Below are 15,658 nucleotides of genomic sequence, written 5' to 3'. Positions count from 1 at the left end.
TATTTGTAAAAAATGTTTTATAGGCATATATTTGCTAGTGCCCTGAGTAATACCAGTACACTGCGGCACTTGGAAGCTTAGTTCCAAATAATGGTAGCAAGTCATTTAAAAGCCTGCAGACAGATGGTTATGTGAAATGTCTGCACAACATGTTGCTTTGAAATAACAGCTGCAATTTATCAGACTCTCTGGCATCAGCTTGAACGTGAACAGAAGTACAGTAACTCGGCTACATCACACATGGATGTTCTACATGTACGGTAAATCTGCATATTTTCCATTTTTTGATCATCAGTAAGACATCTAAAAGCTGAACAGGTAAAAAAGCAGGTCTGACAGATATCTATTTCCCAAAAAGTAATCTCCAAGGAAAACACAAACTTTTATTTTGAGTACACTTTTCTGCACGGTTGTTGCTGAAATGCCTGAAACGTTGTTATAAAATGCACTGGAGACTTACAATGACCAGTCCGGGTTCTGCAAAATGTGTTGAGTGTCAAAGGCGCACCAACCAATGCAAATTTATTGCCTGAACAAAAACAGTAGGGAATGTTTTTGTAGTCTTTGTATTTATTTTCATGCAGCCTTCTGACCTTAAAATTCTGTAGAGAAGAGTCTTATAGCAGCTGTTGAACAGTCCTCGCAGTGTGACCATATAGTGGTAAGGAAGCTGTGTTCAGTCACTGCTTACAAACCAATCAACATGTATGGCTATATTGCTGCTTAAAAGAGGGATGGTTGTTGTTTTTTTGTTTTTTGGATAGGAATTTTGATGATTCAGAAATCTATTCAGTCAAACCAGAAGAGCCAAAGGGTGTTATTTTAGTCTCCAGGCCACTGTAAAATTGTGCATATGTTCATGCTTAGTGAAAGCCATGAAAATGTTTTCTTTCATTTTAATCATTTTAATCCATCTTATATTGGACCTTTACCTTACAACTGCGGGATGTTTCCATTCAAGTCTCGGGTTCCAGAATGTTTAGAGCTTCCCTGTGACCTTCCTCAACCTGTACATTCTGCATTTATGAATTCTGCTCTTATGGTTCTAGTTCATTAGGTTATTATTGGCTCTGGAGGGATTTCTTAGTGGCAGTTAGCAGTGTGAGATGGTATTCTCTTTTTAGGTTAAATTTTGTAGCTTTCCACATATTAAAACATGAACTGTTTAGCTCTTAATTGAAGTTGCAGGTATGAGTAACCTTAACCCTAACTCAGTGCAGATCTTTGGAAAGAGCCTGCTGCAGTACCTTTGAGCAAAGTACTAATTGTTTTAATTAAATTGACAGCAGTGTAAATTAATACAACTGCTGCTTTAGATAAAAGTGGTGGCAAAAAGTAACAGAGGCACAGTAATTTGACACTCATCCATCATTTTACATCCATTATGTACATTTTATTTATAAGGAGTTGCGGCAACAATAACACTGTCATTATTCTTCACTTGAACACTTTGGTGTTAAGACAACGTTGACAAGGTAAACTGTATTTTTCAGCAAACACCACACCATGCTCATCAGCATATTCCTTCTGCAGGTATCATAGGCAGAGCTTTGGCTGTATAAAGAAGACAACTGTGTTGTCACATGTCACGTTTTAAAAGGTTTGCGTAAATGCCAGCATTTTCATTCACATTTAGTACAGCTTAGGTTTCCAGAACCAACGTCATTGGATTTTACTCCCTATATACAGGGCTGATTCCTTAGGTACAAATAGCCTAATTCTATCAAAGTGATTCTAATGTTTGTGTCTATAATGTGATCCTTGATCCATAATATTCCTTTGTGCAATGCATCTCTCACTGTGAGCAGTAGGTTGATATAGCCTAGTGATCTAAACTGATGCAGTGAAGAAATTCATGCAGAAACGATGAGGATGATGACAATACTACTCCGATGACGGCAAGTCTGCGGATGGCAGTTCCATGTGCCTTCAAGCTGAATTCAGAGTGCAGGAAGAAAACTAATGTCTGGATCCCCTTCCAACACCCAGATATTTGCACTCGGGGCTGTCGCTCACTGCAAGATTAGATCAGGCTGGATGCTGAAGAGTAGATCATCATTGCCACGGCGCACCTCCAGCAGCAAGGCCGTCTCTTCAGTGAGGGCATCCTGCAGGTCGCTCGTGCTTGCCAGTGCACGGCCATTCAGTTTTACAATGATGTCTCCATCCTTGAGGCCTCCCCTTTGGAGAAACAGCAAATAAATTGCCAGATAAGTTCTTCCATTTTCAGCAAGTCGTTTAGGAAAATAACACAGGTTCCCATTTAAAAATAAGTTTTGTACCACTACAACTGTTTGATGCCCAGAGAGTGTAGATGTTCATAATACACTGCAACATATTATAATAGTGGCATAACGAGTAGTGCTGGTGTCTCGTAGCACCTGGCTTGTACATGCAGATAGGGGTTTAAACCCAGTTACGTCTGTGTGGGGTTTGCATGCCCTCAGTTTCCTTGCACAGTCCAGACGTCAGGTGAACTGATGAACCTAAATTGCCTGTAGTGTGTATTTGTGAGAGGTGGGCATGGTGGCGCAGTAGGGTGGACCGGGTCCTGCTCTGTGGTGGGTCTGGGGTTTGAGTCCCGCTTGGGGTGCCTTGCAACGGCCTGGCGTCTTGTCCTGGGTGTGTCCCCCTCCCGCCTTACGCCCTGTGTTGCTGGGTTAGGCTCTGGCTCCCCGTGACCCCGTATGGGACAAGCGGTTCAGACTGTGTGTATGTGTGCGTGAGCTTTTTATATTATTCTTCTCAATAAATGTGTGAATGACTAGTTATATTAGTGTAAAGTAGTGTATCTAGCACTGTAAGTCACTTTGGGCAAAGGTGTCTGCTAAGTACTAGCTATACAAAGAGCATTGTTGTTTTATAACCTGTTACGTTGCCTTTGGAAAGGGTACTGACCCACATTTTCAAGTGCTGGAACTGAACTGCTTATATGAAAAAGGAAAGACAAACTGGACTTGGCAGCAGCTAAAAAGCAGAATGATAAAAATAGCTGTGGAAAGGAGTGTTCAAACTCATGTCATCTCCTCAAATGTAATTTAAGCATTATTTTTTTTGAAAGATGTCTAACTGATGTTCACAAAGAGCAGCAAATAAATGTGACATAAAGGGCTAAGTAATAAAAATTAAAGTAAATAATCCACTTGCTCATGTGGATACTGTATACTGGCTTTTGGTGGGGTAGAGGGTCAAAAATTTAAATGTGACTATACTTCGCCAGTGAAATTTCTGGGACCATATCCTTCCAGACCCAGACTGTGTAAAGGGGAACATTCAAAAAAGGCCATGTGTAACATAGAAGTTACAGTCATTACCTTGCAACAAAAGAAGCTGGGTTCAAATCCCAGTTCTGTTGCAGTACCCTGAAGAAGGTATTTACAATTACCCTGAATTGCTCCAGGAAAAGGGGGCGCAGTGGCGCAGTGGGTTGGACCAGGTCCTGCTCTCCAGTGGGTCTGGGGTTTAAGTCCTGCTTGGGGTGCTTTGTGATGGGCTGGCGTCCCGTCCTTGGTGTGTCCCCTCCCCCTCCGGCCTTACGCCCTGTGTTGCCGGGTAGGCTCCGGTTCCCCGCGACCCCGTATGGGACAAGCGGTTCTGAAAATGTGTGTGTGTGTGTGCTCCAGGAAAAATATTCTGCTGTACAAATAGGCAAATAATAACAAGTAGTTTATTGTACTAAAAAACTATTAAAAGTACAAACTTTTGAGGAAGGAATCAACCAAATGAATAAATAATGAGAATAAATAACCAAGTAGTGTTAAATCTTGTTGGGAGGGTTCAGCAAGCTGACTACAGGAGTCTCACAGTGACCAACCCCAAATATCCTATTCCTCTTTACTATCTTACTGAAAACTTTTCACTAACTTTAATAGTCCCTTATTACACAACTATTTTATAGAATATGGTTTATAGAATCATTGTATAGCCAGAAATTCACACTACATCCACATCAAATAGCCAGGGGTGGTACCATGGTCAGCACGGTAGCACAGCGACTACTGCTGCTGTCTCACAGCACCTGGGTGGTGTGAAAGGATGTGGGTTTGATCCCTACTTAGTCTGTGTGGAGTTTGCATGTTCTCCCTGTGTCTGCGTGGGTCTCCTCCCAAAGACATGCTGTTTAGGTACATTGGTGACTCTGAGTCACCCATAGTGTGTGAGTGAGTGTAGTGTGTTTCACTCATGTATGAATGAATAACTCATTGTAAGTAGTATAAGTCACCTTGAGTAAATAAGGTGTGGGCTGATAACACTATAGTGTTCAATAAAGTTATTTTGGAGAAAATGGTATAACTGGGGTCATAACCCTTGATCTCAGTCAAACAACTTAACATTATTGAGACTCATAACAAGTGAAAGTTATCTGACAAGTTAATACTACCTGCAGTGTACAAGAGCAAGTTTTATTATTTCTGTCAATTTTTTTTTTTGATTGTTGAGAACTATTTAATGGAAAGATCTCAAAATCCCAAAGTACAGCACATTTTGTTCATCTTTCTCTCATATTACGAGACTGCTATGCAGGGGACATTTGGAGGGAACCTACTTCTGAGCAGGGGAGTGGGGCACCACTTCATGTACATAGATGCCGTCGCTAACATCAGGAAAATCCGGGTTGTGTTGCTTTAGTTCTTCAACCAAGCTGGCAAAAGTGATCAACACAGTTAAACTTTGTTCATTAACTCAAGATCAATTGGTTGAACTTGTATTTTTATGAAAGCTAAATGGATCTCAATACTTCTGCCTGATGGCAATAGACAAAACAGGCTGTGTGAACTAGACAAAAATAATTTAAACGAAACAAAGACTAACTGTAAATATAGTAGCCTATTCTATATACTTAAGTACAGCACCAGTGAAAAGTTTGAGTATTTTTTTTAATTAGCCTTTATCACAAAGTATTTGGTTATAGATTTCAGCACAAAGTCAGATGACGTCATCTTAGCTTTTCTGCAGTGACTCCCAGAGATGCAGGACAATTTTGGGTCACTTTCTGTTCCCTCTTCTGTCCTGTTCATCCCATACAGGTATTGTCCAGGTTGTTCGTGTGTACTCACACTTTTGACTGGTGCTGTAAATCTATAATGTTAACATGAGGGTTTAATTTTTGCATTTACTTCTGTGAAAGAATAAAGTGTCAAATGGACAACATGTGATTCTGTTCCAGCGTACCCTGGTGTGATGGTGAGCATCCGTATCCCAATAAAACGTTTCTTCAAGCCTTTCACCTCTGAAAAACAAACAGGTAGTAATTATGACTGCTCATAAATGAGATCAACATCAAGTTTGGTAAGTTAAACTAGCAGTGAATAGAGCAGCACTATGAGCACAAAGCAGCGTCAGCAGTCCTGTCTATAACGCTTATGCAAGTCCAACTGGCCTGTTTGTTTTTTATCAAATTTAAATTTTTCATCACTATATTATTTTGTTTACATAATATGTTGGTACTGATTTGGTTCACAGGATATTACGCAAAACATATCAGAGCAGAAGTAAAAGCTTAAAATGTTTTCTTTACCCCAAAGAAAACAACCCTGTCTACAGTATAGGGTTCAATGGCACACTGTGTTAACAATGTTGAGCTAAGATTAGACTAAAGGCATTTTCTGTTTATGTTTTTCTATTTTCTCCCAGTTCTAAGATCCTGCTCATTGATTAAAGACATTAGTGACAGCTTCCAAGCATCACACTAAAAATCTCCAGCACTCTATTTCCTATATGGCCACCACAGGTTACTCAGTACTGTGACCGGCCATTGCTTGTCACATTTCTGGATGAAGCTTGCCATTAGATCTGCAGAACCCGCTGTCATTAAGAAATTACATTCCTGTTCTCTGAGAAGTTGCACACAAAGTAAGCTTTTAACTGAAAGCTGAGAAAAAGAGCCACTGAATGTTTACATGTCGTATAAAAATACAACACAGCCCTGCAATACTCTTCTGAATCAAAATCTTATCATCAGGTCAAAGATCATGTGACCCTGTTCAGGGGCTCAAGACCGACATGTAGCCATTCAGTCGTGCACGGGTGTGTCCAGTCATGTCCGAGGAGGGTGGTCACTGTGCCCCAGAACAACTGAATGATCATCTATTTGAACAGAAAAAGATGCCATATTATTTGCAGTAATTGATCGGCTTCTGTTAGTCAGTGACCAATTGGGGCACAGAAGAAGAGCACAGTTTCGGGGCACAGCCAAAACCTGGAGGTCCCAGGATGCGAATGGACACCCTCTGTTTAGCAGCCTCGCTACTTGCAGCCCTGCATTGAGTGATGCATTGGAGGAATCCTTCCTTCACAAAAGTATGGAGCTGGTTTTGGGGAGCTGCCCTCTGTAGTCTCACCTGCGTCAGAGATCAATGACTGAGGCTTTGGGAAACGGTAAAATCTCCTTAATACCCTTTGATTGACTAAAACCAAAACAAAACACAGTTGAGGTACATAAGGCAACGGCCAATACCACCATTGTGCCACCTTACAAAAGAGAGAAAACACATTGCCAACAAGGAACAGAGAAACATTTCGATATGACTGCAGAATCACTTTCAGAAAGTGTCAAACTGAACATAAAAGCAACTCTAGAACATTTAGCTACTTACAATTACTTACCCATTTACATAGCTGGGTAGTTTTTTAAGCAATTTAGTACAAGTACATTGCTCAAGGGTACTACAGCTGGAGAAGGGATTCAAACCTGGAACTGCTGGATCCACAGAAAGATGCTATAACCATTATGCTACCAGCTGGCCCATATACAGACACCACATAGAAACATCAAAAATTCATTCAAAATACTAAAGCAATTTTTTAAAAAGATTTTGAAAGAAATAGAACAGTTGTGGTATGGTATGTGATGAACAGGCTTGAGGCAGTAAAATGTAAGCGATGCACAACCTACCTTTATTGTGTTTGTCAAGCGATTCGTTGAGGAAGCGTGTGATCCTGTCCGAAGGAATAGCAAAACTAATCCCAGCAGTGACCTTCAGCGTATTTATTCCAATAACTTCTCCATCCTAGCACAGCAAAGGTTCAGTTTGTTAGCTTTGCACATTCTGAAATGGCCCTTATCTGCACACATACATGAAGGCAATACATGGAACACTTTATAAAAACACCAAGCAATACAGCAGTCTGTCTGAAATCCATGTCGTGAAAACTTACCAAGTTAACCAAAGGACCACCAGAATTACCATACTGCAATGAAATAAAAACAACAAATCAATAATTATATGTGACCAAAACATGTGCAGCTGAAATTAGTACTAGTAAGAAAACAGGACTGCCAATGTACAGTACCTATGCAGGCGAAACAGTGCCTTTACACATCCATTAAATAAACCTGGGGTATGAAGTGTTGGCATTTTTTCCATATGGAAAGGAAGAGACCCTCCTGTGCCCTTCTAGCTGCGTATTAAATGAAACCAACGGAATGGCTCCCTCACGTTGATGATGGCGTCTGTTTGTACGTAGTCCATGTCCGAGTCACGAAGGCCCAGCTCCTTGCCGTCCCGCTGGGCTGTGCTCACGATTCCTGTGGTGACGGTGTTCTGCAAGGCGAAAGGGCTGCCGATGGCCACCACGAACTCGCCGGGCCGCAAGTCGGCCGAGTGACCCAGCTGGAGCACCGGAAGCTTTTTCTGATGTGAGAAAAACAGAGATAAAGTGAGTGAGGAGAAGAACTGCTCCTGAAGGAGAACGCCCTGCAACCTGTCATGTACGATCTCTAAAGAGCAGCCAGACCCTATGCGCTCCCTCTTAGTCCACCTGGCTCTCCAGCCAACCCTTAAGGCCATACCTGTTTTATAACACCTTTTATAACATAAAGGAAATTCTTGATGTTCATCTATCGCAGCTTTGTACTGTAGTTTCGTCTATGTATTAGGCATAACCCCGCATTTGGTGACCTGAGGCTTTTTTGACTTTTTCTGACATACTCCATCCCATAAATTACATGCAAGAAGAAGAAATCTTTTTTAATCTTTAATCATTTCTTTTCACTCATTCAAGAGAGCTAGAAATGTATAGCATATGCCTAATTTTTATGACCACATCAGTGATTCTCCAAAGCCCACAACAGCAAACACAACCGTTCCACATCTTGTCACACATTAAAAGAACACAGTATTTCCACGATATTACAGTGTATTTTATTACACGCTTAATGAATGGGAACTCCTGAATGTAATTTTTATTGTACTTTAAAAGAGTGAACAAAAGTGCCAGTTGGCCTGCATCAATACACAAACCCTGAAGGACAGAACAGGGGCAAATGACTTTCTCCAGCTTTATACTTGGCCTCCAAGCCAACGGTCTAACTGCTGCTTGCTCTGCGAACAGAGTTCTGAAGCAAACTCAAAATACTGTGACCTGTGTTTCAGACCAGAGCGAAAAGCAAAGCTGAGGTCTGGCGGAGCTCAGAGGATCAACTTTCTGAAAACATGAACTTTACAGAGCCATTACCGTACATGTGATTATTATACCCCTCGTACTGCTTTCTCTCCATTCCCATCCAGGATGCCCCACTTCAATGGCAGTTTTAAGACATGTGGTATTTTCTGCTTTACTTTGCACAGGTCTGCATCAGCTCTACAAGTATCCAAAAACCTCTGCAATACCATGAGACAGCAATGCTATGCTGTCAGCATCACCAGCAACAGAAATGGACCCACCTGAGGGTTGACCTTAATGGTGGCAATGTCCGATTTCTTGTCAATGTCTTTGATTATGGCTTCATACGTGTCGCCGTTGTGCAGCTGCACTTTGAGCTGTTGCTGGCCAGAGAGGGTGGTGGTGCTTGTCACCACGTGGGCATTGGTCACGATGAGGCCCATCTCGGACATGATGAAGCCCGAGCCACTAGACAGCGGGATGTTCCGGCCGAAGAGAGGGTGCCTGCAGGGACATACAATACAGTGGCGCTGTCTTGTAAAGCCTGTTCACTCCAGCAGTTCAATTAAACTTTATATTCTTATAAACTAGACCATACTTAGCCAGGCTGGTCATTTGTTACTAAGAATAATGAAAAAAACAAAACAAACTGATATTTTAACTTTTTAAATTCCTTAATTGTTAGTTTTCAGAAATTCCATATTTTCAAAGTAGAATTTTCTTCCAGTATATCTACAGAAGCATTTACATTTAGCTGATGCTTTTCTCTAAAGCGACTTACACTGTTAACCTACATACAATTACTTGCCCATTTATACAGCTGGGTAATGCTTACTGCAGCAATTTATGGTAAATACCTTGCTAACAGGTATCACAGCAGTAAGTAGGATTCAAGCCTGCAGCCTTTGGATCCAAAGGCAGCATTACACTACAGATACATAGCCAAAGACCCAAAGTGACTCTACATAGTGTTCATGTAAAAATAACTCCACAACTCCAATCACTATGCCACCAGCTGCCCGGTTTATGTGCCTTTTGTTTTTTACTTGGAAAATTAAAGTGAATACCATCAGCTTCACAATAACATTTGTTTTAAATGTTCTGAGCAAGAAGTTATGAAACAACATGGGTTTCGAGAACATCTGGACAGTAACACTGAATAAGCTTGGTTCTTTTACAGAAAGAAATGCACAAGATCCAAACGATTTCTCAAAAAGCAGACAACACACACGCAATGTGGGTTCTCTAATGTGTGCAATGTCTGTCCTGAAAAGGGACCAGTACCTGAGGAAGAGCTCTACGTGCACCACAGCAGGAGCGATCTTCTCCACCACATCGGCGATGAAGTTGAACTTGTACCTTGGACTGATGGGGTGTAGAGGACCTATACTAGCAAGAAGAATTGTTGGTGTTACTAAATGCCTTCCTATCAGATGCAGGGTCTTGGATATGATTCTCTGAAAAAATAATGTTTTTGTACAGCCAAGACGGACATGTACAGTACACTCCGTATGCGTTTTTATTATTATATTCATAGCTGTAACGGCCATTGACGCAGCACAAAATGTCAAGTTTCACTTACATTTCTGTGAAATGCGTGGCTTAAACCAGAATTCATGTTGGTTTCACATTGCCTTTAATTTTGTGCATCTTTCATTAGTCATCTTTTACTAAAAATAGCTAGCGGGGTCACAACTGTTTTTACTTTAGGTCCTGAAAGACCTTTAGTCTTTGAGAAGGAAATTACAGCCAGCCATTTCTAGAGAACAGTTTTAAATAAAGGATTCAGACCATTTCCTTTTGCTAACCGCTGTTTCCTGAGCCAGGACTGCTACACAGCCAGTTTTTCTTCATTCTCTCTCATTTATCATTCTCATATCGAGCAGAACCAAGTACCTATATTTGAAGCCTACAGTACAGCACTCTTTGGTTGAAGATGATAGAGCTTTTAGCACATTCACATCCTCGTGGCAATGCTTACATAAGCAGATGTTTCACCATAGTAAGTGCATTGTCAGCAAACAATAGCACGTGTGGTTGTGGTTGTGGTCTCAGTGCTTCAGTAAACAGCTCAGGATGTAAACAGATGGCGCCGTTCAGAGCTCCTGCTTGCACCTGTGGGTGTCGGCAGAGTCACAGACCGCAGATGCTTGCTGTCGTTTCTCAGCACAAGTGGCTCTTTCAGAGCTCTCTTTCACCCTGTCTGCCTCAGGCCCCTGAGTCATTGCCCAGCGGCCACGACACAACGCGGTCAAGAGGCAAACAGTGTAATGAGTAACCCCACAGACCCAACTGCTGTCCTCCAATGGTCCCACCTTAGGAGCCATGCGTTTCGGTATCTTTTTAAAATTACATTTATCTGACACTTCTCTGCAAAGCCACTTACTTACAATGTTAAGAGATTTATAATTATTGACCCATTTATACAGCTGGGTAATTTTACTGGAGCAATTTAGGCTAAGCACTTTGCTCAAGGGTACTACAGCTAGGATTTGAACCTGCAAACTCTGGGTCCAACAGCAACATTACACTCCAGTCACACAGCCAATGACTGAAAGTAACTCTACACAGTGTTTATGTCAAAATATTGGACAATAATGCTCCATAATACCTTTACAGAAATTAAATTTGTGTTCCAAAGCTTTTCAGGGCCAACAATGACTTCCTTATGACTGCTTCTGTCCTACCAAACATTCTACCTTCTGTAAACACAAGGGCTAAGTTTACGTTTTCTTCAGCTCCCCTGACGCATGAAAACCATGCAATGGAAAAAAAAAAAAAAAAAAAAACGGTCTTAAGTCAAACCGTGATTCTAAAATTAAACCTGCATTTTCTCCAGTTCTGTGCAACAGGCCTCAATGACCCATATTTTAAACAAGGAGAGATCAGCTAAGGGAGCACGAAGGCACGGCCCGTGGTGCACTGCTGACCTACAGGCACGGAAAGTGGACAGAGCTGTGCGTGGGGTGAGAGCCAGCAGAGGCCAGTAATAACAACGTTGTGCAGAATTTCCACGCCCAATGTCTGTAATCTGAACAGCCATGGTACACTGCGGCACACAGCAGCTCATTTAAAAGCCCAAAATGAGAGGGTTTACTGGGAGGGACAGGGTCACATTTCACCCCAGCTGGGAGTTCACCATTATGGGTGGCTGCAGACCAGACCCAGACCAAGGGTAACACAAGTCCTTTAACTAAACCCACATCTTTGGCCAAGCCAGAGAATAATTTGCTGATCCCCAGGAGCCCGATAATAAGGAGGACAGACCTGATCAAAGGCCTTATTTTCAGGCACAGTAGAAAGGAATATACGTTTCCTCTCTTTCTGCTTTCCTGTGGACAGTCTGGATGGAAAAGGGGGCTAGGGGCTGGGGTGTGGACTGCCCTTTCCTCTTTGCACGCAGGCCTTCATCCTCCATCGTTCCTGCAGCTTCTCTTTTTACCTACACGTCAGTTGCAGTTGGTTAAACACTTCCCGCATACGCACACTCAAAGGTTTTAGATATGTGGTATCGCAGCTGGGACGTATAACTTGGATTTACGGAGAACAAGGTTCAGACGAGCTCTATTTTTCATTAGAAGCATTTTCACAAAACTACACAGAAAGGTTTCCGTGATGTTACAGACGTTTAAAAAAAAAAAGAAAGCTCTGTTACTCAGAACACTTACATTTATTTAACCAAAGCTTTTATCCAAAGTGATTTACAACGTTAAGTGTCGCGCAATTATTTACCCATTTACACAGCTGGGTAATGTTCTGGTATCACTTCAGAGTAAATACTTTGCCCAGTGGTATTGCAGCCAGACACAGAATTGAAACCCGAGTCCTTCAAGGGTAGGCTGCAGTTGTAACCATCGCGCCACATGCTGGCCAGAATTACAGGTATGGTTTGTCATTGTGTTCCTTGTAACTGAACACAAGCCAGGCCATTATATAATACTGAGGAGGAAGTGTCTTTGAGGTGCGATGGGCGCATGAGAAACCTTTGGTTTCCACGTGCGCTGCCTTCGGAGAGGTGTGACCAAGACTTAGCTGCATTTTCTGATGTCACGCTGGGACCGCACATGATCTCAAACCCCATTATGTGATTAATGTGGCACGCCCAGACACTCTGCGGTTCTTTGTAAAGCCCTTGCTGTAGAACAAATAAAATAAAGCGCAAACGTGTCTTGCCCACAGCCTATAAGCGACACTTGTTTTTTCAGAAGTTCCTGAAAGTTGCAGCTTAATTATTTGTGGCTTAACTGCAACTTCAGCACCTTGGTGAGTCCACCTGTATTCCTGAGTTCATAGAGAGAATGAAACAAAGTGATAACAGAAGCAGTACTGCTTTTTACCACCGATGTGGATGCTGAGTGAAGACAGTTTTGCCATTTGTATTATAACTATGTATTTTATTTGGAACGGTCATTTGCCTTTTCAGGTTATTCCAAATGGGAATCGATGAGCGATTGTGAGTACAGTATTGTGTTTATGAGTTCTAAAGCGAATACGTGTCTAAACTGTATTTTGACTCTTGAGTTCACCTGGAATCACCTGTTTTCAGAGGTGTATTTTGCTTTTACTGTTGAGTTCATACAAGGGGGGTGCGCCGGTGCGGCAAGTCTGGCCGGGTCCCGCTCTCTGGCAGATCTGGGGTTCGAGTCCCGCTTGGGGTGCCTTGCGATGGACTGGCGTCCCATCCTGGGTGCATCCCCTCCCCCTCCAGCCTTGGGCCCTGTGTTGCCGGGTTAATCTCCGGTTTGCCGCGACCCTGCTCGGGACAAGCGGCTTCAGCCAGCGTGAGTGTGTCGAGTTCATTGCAGGATGACTGATGTATGGAGGGTGGGGACGCTACTGTGTGTTTGCAGGCTGTGCGGGGGAAATGAGCGCACCTACATACAGTACCTGTCACTCCCATTACGAGCCTGCGGTTCATCTCCATAGACGTTCGTCTGAAGAGGCGCCACTCGTCCCTGTGGTTTCCGTTCACACCTTTATTCCGAAGCGCAGTACATCACGCAGGCGCGTGATTCTTCAGGAGAGTCTATTTGTCTCATAACAGCACCATTCAATCCATTCATTACACGAGTAGCTGCGTTATATATATTATATGTATACACACGCACACTCTGTGTATATTATACGGTTATTAGCATTCAAAGCGATGTGTTCTGAGAGTCTGAACAGTTCTGAGGTAATTTCCTCCTGAGGCAGAACCGAACGGATATGGTTTAGTCAATGCTGCGAATTTATCACTCTATATATATATATATATATATATATATATATTCGTCGGACCAAGTTAAGTTTTAATTTTAAGTTAAAATTAATTAGTTTAAATTCTAAGTTTAATTTTGAATGTAAAGTCTGTGTAAACGATGGCATGCGCCCCTGGCACGATAGGCTCCTAACGACTTACCCGCGCTGGGCAGCGGATCACAGGCTCCTTTGTGCGCCTCGGAGACACCCGGCAGCCCCTGCTGCAGAGCCTTCCTGCTCACCGCCTTCAGGCGGCACACGTTGCCGTAGGTGACGCCGTCGGAGCCGCACACCTTGTGGGCCGCGCGGCACTGGCACACGCCCTTGGAGAGGCGCTTTCCCGCCGGATGCCGGCACTCGAGCCCGTCCCCGCACGGCAGGTCGTCCTTGCGGCCGCACGCCTCGCCCTCGGCCGCCGCGCACACCAGGCAGCAGTTGCAGCGGTCGGGCACGTAGCCGCTGGGGCAGCTGGGACTCGGGCAGCGGCTCACGTCGCAGCGGGACGGGCACTTGGCGCGAGGCTCCGCGGCGCTCGGCTCCTGGGCGAAACACACGGCGGCGGCGACCACGAAGAGCCACATAATTGAATGAATGCTCTGCTCCCAAGTCGAGCTATAAAATCCAGAAGGACTCGCAAAATTCACTTTTCAAACTAGTGAAGGAAAGTTGTTTTGAAAACTTTTATTTATGATTTTCAAACAAATCTGTTTGTTTTTTTTTTTGTCGCAAAAAAAAAAGGTCAGAATTTGCATGAAAGTTGTGCTTTCCCGAGCGAGTGATACCGATATATGTCACGAACGCGCACTCAGGTGTTTTTTGCTCCTTTGTGAGTCGTCCCCGCGCGCACATCCACAAAAACTTCACGAATCAATGCGCCGCAGAGACCGGCATCGATCGGCAGCGTTAAAACGAAATAAAAAACTTGAAATCCTCAGGGCTGTGCGCGAAAAGGGACAACTATGGAAGAAGTCATTGTTTTGCAGAAGAGCTCTGGCCGAATTCCCTGTTGGTGCGGCGGCGAACTTCCAGCAGTGGAAGCAGAAGGAGATATGCGCCAGTCCTGCGCTGCCTCTCGGGTCCGAGTCGTGGCCGTGGGTGGAGTGGGGGGTGGGGGGGGACGCCAGGGTGCTACCAGAACTCTGGAAACCCACCAGTTTAACCGTTTCCAATTTATGTGTTATGCAAACATTACTGGCATGGAATCAGTAGCCTATTATTGTGTGATTCCACTTTCAGGGCATCAGACGGATCATTTACACCTTTCGGCATAAACAGTTGTTATGTTACACTCGAAAATATAACTAAAAATTAAGGCATTTGCAACACGGTCGTGTAGTTTGTACGACAATTATGTCTCTTAACTGCTGTGTTGTTTATTAATTGCGCAAGTTAACCAAAGCTTAAGATATCTTAATAATTTGATACTTTTTTTCTGCACTAATCTATCTGAATAACGTATGAAACAAGCTGGTGGAAAGGACCGTTCAAAACCCCATCTTTAATGAATGAATTTGACTGAGACAATGCAATAATTTGTTGTAAACAAAAAAGTACAAGTGGAGCACAGAATCACATAAAAACCTAATAAAACAAATATTAAACTCGCACTTTTGAAGAGTAACGTCGTGAGCTCGTGTTGTTACTAAGCTGAGTGAGAGATTGTTTGCATCGCCAGTGTTTGGAAAATAACTTTTACAATAAGCCAACTACCCCCCTCCCTTTACAACAAGGGTTTATTGGAGCGTCACACGGTTCGAGGAATTGGGTCGAAACGAGGCACCTCCATGCGGTGTCCATCGTGCCGCTGCGTGCATCGCTTTCTTTCCATTTAGAGGGAGGGAAACATGACAATAAGCTACAAGTCGTCGAAGGCAAAATACAAGTTTATAAGAACCATATTAAGAATGTGCAAATTTATGTCCTTTAAACCCTTTTTTCACGATGGGACCGTTTTATATAGTAATGACTGCGTGGACGCAGTGTCTTCACCACATTCGCATAGCGCCATCTATCGGTGCGAAAGGAGTAAGAG

General features: G+C 43.0%; 1 protein-coding gene across 2 annotated transcripts; it reads right to left on the bottom strand.

Annotated features, from left to right (window-relative positions):
* Positions 1-1,385: 1,385 nt before the first annotated feature.
* Positions 1,386-14,739, bottom strand: htra3a (HtrA serine peptidase 3a). 2 transcript variants are annotated; one of them, XM_029259233.1, is made up of 10 exons: positions 13,787-14,739; positions 9,670-9,769; positions 8,667-8,889; positions 7,440-7,634; positions 7,159-7,191; positions 6,896-7,010; positions 6,342-6,407; positions 5,173-5,230; positions 4,547-4,642; positions 1,386-2,181 (listed from the first exon to the last, which is right to left on the bottom strand). In XM_029259233.1, the coding sequence occupies exons 1-10, from the start codon at positions 14,205-14,207 to the stop codon at positions 2,013-2,015; spliced, it is 1,476 nt and encodes a 491-aa protein (XP_029115066.1). In that variant the 5' UTR covers positions 14,208-14,739; the 3' UTR covers positions 1,386-2,012. The 2 variants fall into 2 exon arrangements, with proteins under 2 accessions (XP_029115066.1, XP_029115067.1); XM_029259234.1 differs by lacking the exon at positions 6,342-6,407.
* Between the last annotated feature and the right edge of the window lie 919 nt (positions 14,740-15,658).

Source organism: Scleropages formosus, chromosome 16, assembly GCF_900964775.1.
Source record: "Scleropages formosus chromosome 16, fSclFor1.1, whole genome shotgun sequence".
NCBI classification, from domain to species: domain Eukaryota; kingdom Metazoa; phylum Chordata; class Actinopteri; order Osteoglossiformes; family Osteoglossidae; genus Scleropages; species Scleropages formosus.
Note: the sequence above shows the minus strand (reverse complement) of the source record. Positions and strands in the feature narration are given on the sequence as shown.

Coding starts and splice junctions, on each gene's coding strand:
- htra3a (XM_029259233.1), bottom strand. CDS start 14,207: ATGTGGCTCTTCGTGGTCGCCGCCGCCGTGTGTTTCGCCCAGGAGCCG. Junction 4,643..5,172: donor ATGCTCACCATCACACCAGG/GTACGCTGGAAC, acceptor CACTTTTGCCAG/CTTGGTTGAAGAACTAAAGC. Junction 2,182..4,546: donor CCCCACTCCCCTGCTCAGAA/GTAGGTTCCCTC, acceptor GTTTCTCCAAAG/GGGAGGCCTCAAGGATGGAG.